Genomic DNA, 7,226 nt, shown 5'->3' on the forward strand with positions numbered 1-7,226 from the left:
TTGTTTCTATACCTTTGAAGTGGAACTGGTAATATTGGGCCGGCCAAATAGATTGTTCAACATTTTTGGCCAACTAGATAATTTTTTAACCTCTTATGTATACGTTGACTACATAAAATCACTTTGTTTTTGTACTTTAACATTACTTTTCCCAAGAACCTCAAATAACTAGTCTTGTTGGGAGAGGAAATAAAAGCTTAGGTCCCACCATGGCATTTCCACCACTTCATGTATTCATCCATTCAACAAATGTATTGCATGTCTATCATACATCTGCCCCATCAAAGGTGATAATGATACCATGTCCTTGATACAAACAAAGCTCTTGATCTAAGAAGCTTTATGTCCTAGCAGAGGGGGGACATGGCAAACCAGCCGACAGTAACAGAGGCCGTGTGGTATCATGGGCAGTGACTGGGAGAGGAAAGGTTTAAAAGAGTGGTATATGGGAAAGTTCAGACTATAGATGTAAGTGTATTTTAATTAAGCACTTCAAGCTATTGAGAGTGACTGGTTTTCAAAGTTTACTTTTAAATAAGTAATATAGTCACTCAAAACAATTTTCTACCCATCTCACTGAAACTTTACATATATGTCTATTTATATCCAAATAGGCTGCTTCCCTGGTGGCTCAGTTAGTAACGAATCTGCCTGCAATGCAGGAGACTCCAGTTGGATTCCTGGGATGGGAAGATCCCCTAGAGAAAGGATAGGCTACCTGCTCCAATATTCTTGGGCTTCCCTGGTGGCTCAGACAGTAAAGAATCCACCTGCAATGTGGGAGACCTGGGTTTGATCCCTGGGTTGAGAAGATCCCCTGGAGAAGGGAATGGCTACCCACTCTGGTATTCTTGCCTGGAGAATCCCCATGGACAGAGGAGCCTGGCGGGCTACAGTCCATGGGGTCACAAATAGTTGGACATGACTGAGCAACTAATCTGATATCCAAATAAAGCTTCCCTGGTGGTTCAGATGGTAAAAAATCTGCCTACAATGCAGGAGACCCAGGTTCAATCCAATCCCTAGGTTGGGAAGTTCCCCTGGAGAAGGGAATGGCACCCACCCCAGTATTCTTGTCTGGATAATCCCATGGACAGAGAAGACTGGCAGTCTACAATCCATGGGGTTGCAAAAGTCAGACTGGACTGAGCGACTAACACACACTCAAACAACCATCACCACAATCTAATTTAGAACATTTTCATCACCCCAAAAAGAAATTCCATACCCAGTAAATCCCCAATCTTCTCACAGACAGTACTACCTCAAGAAACCACTAGTCTACTTTCTGTCTTTATAAAATTGCCTATTTTGGATATTTTCTACAAAGAGACCCGTACATTATGTAGTTTTCTCTCATTTAGCATAATGCTTTCAGGGTTTATTCATGTTATAGCAAATATCAGTACATCAGCACTTTATTGCTTTGTATTTAGTGTGTCTGCAGGAGAGTGGGAGGGGAGGGGGACAGAATTCACAAACAGGAGGTGTGAGTCCACATCCCAACTCTGCTATAATCAGACATCCAGCCTTAAGAATGGTATTTATTCTCTTTGGAATTCCCTTTCCTATGTGGCAAAATGAGGGATTAGGATAAATAATGTTATGTGGGTTCAAGTGTCTTTGGAATTTTTTTGTTGTTTTTGGCAGCACCCATGTGGCTTGTGGAATCTTAGTTCCCCCACCAGGCTCTAACCTTGGGAGAATCAGGCCATAAGAACAGAGAGCTACATGTCTTTCCCTTAGAGGACTGATACTACCTCAGCTAAAAGTTTCCTTGGCAGTGAAGACAAGGAGTCCTATAGGTTCTATTGTTTCTCTTTGAAAAGAAAGTAAAAATGAGCTTGACAGTTTTTATCATCACTGTATCCTGAAAACTGTACCCATATATGAGGTGAATGAGACCCTATAACCATAAACAGTTGCTTTATTTGCATCACAGAGAGCTAAATGGTCTATTTTAATGAGAAGGGAAATACTATTAATTCCATCATGTAGAAATGCTCTATTAATAGTGTCCATAGTGTTAACAATTTGTTGTTTAAAATTTCTGCTGACCTAACATGAGGCTTTATTGTTTATGATCTCAATAAATCACATCTAATATTATTTTCCAAGAAAAAATAATTCTTACAATATGAGATAATGTGCTAGATTCTTTACTGTATATATATTTTTAAATTTTATTTTATTTTTAAACTTTACATAATTGTATTAGTTTTGCCAAATATCAAAATGAATCCGCCACAGGTATACATGTGTTCCCCATCCTGGACCCTCCTCCCTCCTCCCTCCCCATTCCATCCCTCTGGGTCGTCCCAGTGCACCAGCCCCAAGCATCCAGTATCGTGCATCGAACCTGGACTGGCAACTCATTTCATACATGATATTTTACATGTTTCACTGCCATTCTCCCAAATCTTCCCACCCTCTCCCTCTCTCACAGAGTCCATAAGACTGTTCTATACATCAGTGTCTCTTTTGCTGTCTCGTACACAGGGTTATTGTTACCATCTTTCTAAATTCCATATATATGCATTAGTATTGTATATTTTTTAAGCAAAGTTATAAATATCCTAAGGAAAAGTCCCTTTGCAGTTGCTCGAATATTTGATGCTATCAAACACAATGCCACTACTCTTTGGAATATTAATTTGGCTTCATGAAATGCACAAAAATATTAAACATACTATTGTGGGTATGTATTCTCTTAAATTCCACTCCTAATACAGATTCTCATTCATTTATCTATGTATTCTGAGTACGTTTCTCTTGGACTGAATTCCCCAAACGCACCAAAATCTTATTCTTATTTGCCTCTATCTTTACCGGGAAATTACCTCAATCAGGCAAACTTTTGTAACCCTACCGTCTATGTAGGGTTTCCCTAACTTCACTCTAACTCCTTTTTCTTTTTCAATTCTCAGTCTATCACTGCTGAAAAGCTTTCTCTGGCTCCCAAAGTCCAGCAAAGACCTAGGTTCCCTTGAGATATTCTTACTGAATGCTCCTAGAATAAACACATGCCATTTTGTAATTGCCTATTTCTCAAACACATTCTACATTAGACTCAAACTTTCAAGAAGACAGAGATCTGTGACTAGGAATGTTTTTGTTTTCATTATATATCCAGATGTGTTCAATCAGTAATTGCTAAATAAGGGGGAAGTGAATGAATACACTGTGGAAGATAATAAAAAGAATTAGAGCTAGGTAGAACATTAAACTCAGCTATATTTATTCTAGGTGTGAATATTTGATAATGATATTATATAATTAAGCAAACAGCAATTAAGATTAGTGTAACCACAATTTGCCACATAGCTGAAAAAAACCTTAATTCTTTCTAAATATAATTTACTAAAATTTACCATCTTAAAAGTGGGAATAATTGAGGGAAAGAAAGGTAAACACATTAGATTGTATATATCAATTTTTTTAGAAAATCTACAGATAAAAATATATTAATAAGATGTATCCTTCATGCTCTCAGGATATGTAAGGAATCAAATCAACTGTACAGAGTATGACCTTTTCAGAATATAAGTTATACAAGTTGATCAACGGTTGATAAAATTTTGCAAAATGCCCCCGGGTTGCAACAGCAGAAGTCTCCAAGTCTGAAGCAGTAGGATCTAGGGACTTTGTGAATATTCAAGACACAGAAAATTGTGAAGCAGAATCAGATGTCTATTACCTGTCTAGTGTGAAGGCATACATCTTGGTGGCTTTGTCATTCACAAGGTAAGTTCTTTCAAGAAACTCCATGGTGGCCAGGATAAAAGCTTTGGCTGCTGTTGTTACTGTTGTTGTGTCAGCGACTGCTGCTCTTTAACTCACTGTCCAGTTTTGGAAGTGAAGCAGCATTACAATTATTCTCACACTTTCCAAAGGAAAAATGAAAAGACTTCCGGGATTACAATAAGAAGCCTCCCACATCAATGTTCTTGATAGATCTGCTAAAATTACACTCTGTTTGAAATATCACCTGGCCTCATTCTCTCACCCACAGAAACTTGTTTCTTGCAGGTAGGAACATATGGATTGTGTGTGTGAGTGTGTGTGTGTGTGTGTGTGTGTGTGTACTTCCCATGATACCTGATTCTGTTGTGCTTTCTGGGAGGTAGAGGAGCTCAAGGGTCAACTACTAATCGCTGATGTAGAGGGTTGGTCTGCAGAGCACACCTGAGTGAGCTGCAAACAGTGACCTTCTGATACTACTATTCCCCCCTCTCTTTTCATTTTCTTTTTCTTCAGTGGGGATGTCTCTCTTGGAACCTAAAAGCATTTCTCCTGGGATTTAGTTCTAAAATGCCCTCTAAGCAGCTGTCACGATTTACTTCTCTTCTCTTCTAGGACCATTTGGGGATTTCACTACTGAAGCGAGGACACGGGTCATTAGTCACTGAAATTTGTAATCTGAAACAGTTCCTGGTGTGGCAGCTTTGAAACCCTTTTGACAGGCAGGAGGAGGGCAGTCTCAGCTTCTAAATAAATAACAGCCCTCAGTCACACAAGAACTAGAATGATCTGTGCTCTGCCTAACCAGGGGGCCCTTGGCTGAGGATAAAAGACTGGCCCAAGCTGATCCTACCAGGCAAACCCATCACAGATCTTAGAAATGGAGTCTTCTCACTTGATCTTGAGAGAACTTCAACCCCCAAATTCCTGTGAATTGACCTTTTATTTCATGACAAAGAACTTTCCAAATAAGAGAAAGGACCATGGCCCAAGGACAACAGCCTGGTCACACAGCAGACCTTTACGTGTGAGCCAAACACCACCCAAGAACTATGGAGATGCAGGCAGGGGCAGGCGAGGGCAGAGTGGAGAAGAGGGCATAGACCCTCCACCTCTTAGTCCTGAGCTCCTTCTCCCTCTGTCAAGACTAATTCCCTAGTGAGAAAACTCAGAGTGGTGTAGCCCTGGAGTAGCCCAGTGGCCCAGCACCCTGGAGATTTACCCATGTTACTGAGCAGAGATCTCCCACCATTAAATCAATATTATCTCCTGGAAGGAGAGTGGAATTCAATGGCAATGACTATAGACAGTGAGGGGAGAAGTCACCTTTCACTGAGTGGCTGAGGTTTTCTATGACATCTGCTGTAAAGCTGTACCCCTTGTCTCTTTTAAGCTTTGAAACACTCTCCTCTCTAACATGAATTCTAAGGTCTCTTCATGCGGCCCCACTGCCTACCTGATCATTAACTTTGCTCTGACAGATGGAAACCAGAGAAATGGCTCTGGGAGGCCATTTTTCTTCACAGAAGAAATTCTGGGTCTGGTGTTAAAGTATTTCCTTCTCTTACATCCTTATTCTTAACTTTGCAAAATAATGGGTTATTTTATGGAGGCAGAAGTAAGAAACGAGGAAAGAATGACTAATCGATGAAACATGTAAATATCATGTATGAAATGAGTTGCCAGTCCAGGTTCGATGCACGATACTGGATGCTTGGGGCTGGTGCACTGGGACGACCCAGAGGGATGGAATGGGGAGGGAGGAGGGAGGAGGGTTCAGGATGGGGAACACATGTATACCTGTGGCGGATTCATTTTGATATTTGGCAAATCTAATACAGTTATGTAAAGTTTAAAAATAAAATAAAATTAAAAAAAAAAAAAAAAAGAAAAAAAAAAAAAAAAAAAGAATGACTAATCGATTGTGTGAACCCGTTGCCATACTTTGCAGCTTGAATATTTGTGATTAGTTTCTAGCATATAATAAAAGAAAGAGAATTCGAGTGAATGAGTGTCAAAAAAGTGAAGCAACTACTTAAAACCAGGCTAAAATCCCTTAAAGATAAGTGCCAAGAAAAGGAGATAAGTATTATTCAAATGCAGGAATTAGAGTATTTAGCGATAGCCTTCAACAGAGAAAAAAGCAATCTGGAAGTTTGAGGTTTCACATGATGAGTTTGGTGGCTGGCACGCATACAGATGCACAGATATATTTGTACCTGTTTGTGATTCCATGGGCCTTCCCTAGTGGCTCAGACAGTAAAGAATCTGCCTGCAATGCAGGAGACCTGAGTTCATGATTCCATGAGTATGGAGATATATACATACATGGTTATTAATGTGAATTGCCATGAGAAGAGGATAGCATGGGGATATGTGAGAAGGGCAGAGTACAGCTGATATAGACAGGGTAAGGTGGAAGTGGGAAAAGAGGAAACAGGGATCCAAGTAAAAAAAGGTGAGAGAAAAAATGTATTATATGATTGCTCATGAGTTGAAGTATATAAAATTGCCATTTTTGTAGACCCAGCAGTTTCATATGATTTTACTTAAATATATATGCACATGTGTGTGTGAGTGTGTGTGTGTTTGTGTGTGTTAGTCACTCAGTCATGTCTGACTCTTTGCGACCCCATGGACCGTAGCCTGCCGAGCTCCTCTGCCTATGGAATTCTCCAGGCAAGATCACCGGAGTGGGTTGCCATTTCCTTCTCCAGGGGATCTTGCCCATCCAGGGATCGAATGTGGGTCTCCTGCATTGCAGGCAGACTCTTTACCATCTGAGCTACCAGGGAACCCCACACACATGTAGCCATACTTCTAAAATGCATTGTGTGCATGTGTGACACATTTAAAAATAAAAAGTTAAGTGTGCATATACTTTGAAAGTACTGGGAAATTAGGTAGTATTTTCATCAAAGATTTGTGAATTCCCAAGTACTACCCTTGATGATAATTACTTGACTGTAAATCAAAGCTTCTGGTATAAGTAGCATAACAGCAGGGAATAGTGGATTACAACAAATGAAATTTTCATATTAAAGAAAAGTAAGTTTTGCTGCTATAAATTTAGTTGTAAAGTTATGATCAAGAATTGCATGCATGTTATATAAAATATTCACCTATTGATTATCTTATCTTATAAACCCCTTTTAAACTGCACCATAATTCCCCTTCCTCCAATATGTTGTCAGTATATTGTTTATGAAAAATGTAACCTTTGGCCCACTTAGGCCTACACTGACTACTAGGGGTTAATGGCCCAAATCAGATGCCACTCCACGTGAGTCACAAAATACGTGTTTGGAAAGCAACACAGATCAAAAAAGAAAACCCCCTATCTTGTTGACAGTTGGTTTTGGTGGGCATTTTGCTGCGTATCCCAGTTTCCTAGGCAACCGGCTTTCAAACCATCCTGAATTACAGGTTGTCCTCTCCGCCCACTCTCCATCACAAGCTTGTAGCAACTGAAGGGGCAAAATGCA

At 39.8% G+C, this 7,226-nt stretch overlaps 1 protein-coding gene across 1 annotated transcript in view; it reads right to left on the reverse strand.

Moving 5' to 3' along the window:
• The window catches only part of SLC30A8 (solute carrier family 30 member 8), a 41,811-nt gene extending 38,043 nt beyond the window's left edge, over positions 1-3,768 (reverse strand). Inside the window, exon 1 of the mRNA XM_055546864.1 lies at positions 3,698-3,768. Within this exon, the coding sequence (XP_055402839.1) occupies positions 3,698-3,768 (71 nt within the window). The remainder of the gene's footprint in view (positions 1-3,697) is intronic.
• Between the last annotated feature and the right edge of the window lie 3,458 nt (positions 3,769-7,226).

Source organism: Bubalus kerabau, chromosome 14 (assembly GCF_029407905.1).
Source record: "Bubalus kerabau isolate K-KA32 ecotype Philippines breed swamp buffalo chromosome 14, PCC_UOA_SB_1v2, whole genome shotgun sequence".
NCBI lineage: Eukaryota > Metazoa > Chordata > Mammalia > Artiodactyla > Bovidae > Bubalus > Bubalus kerabau.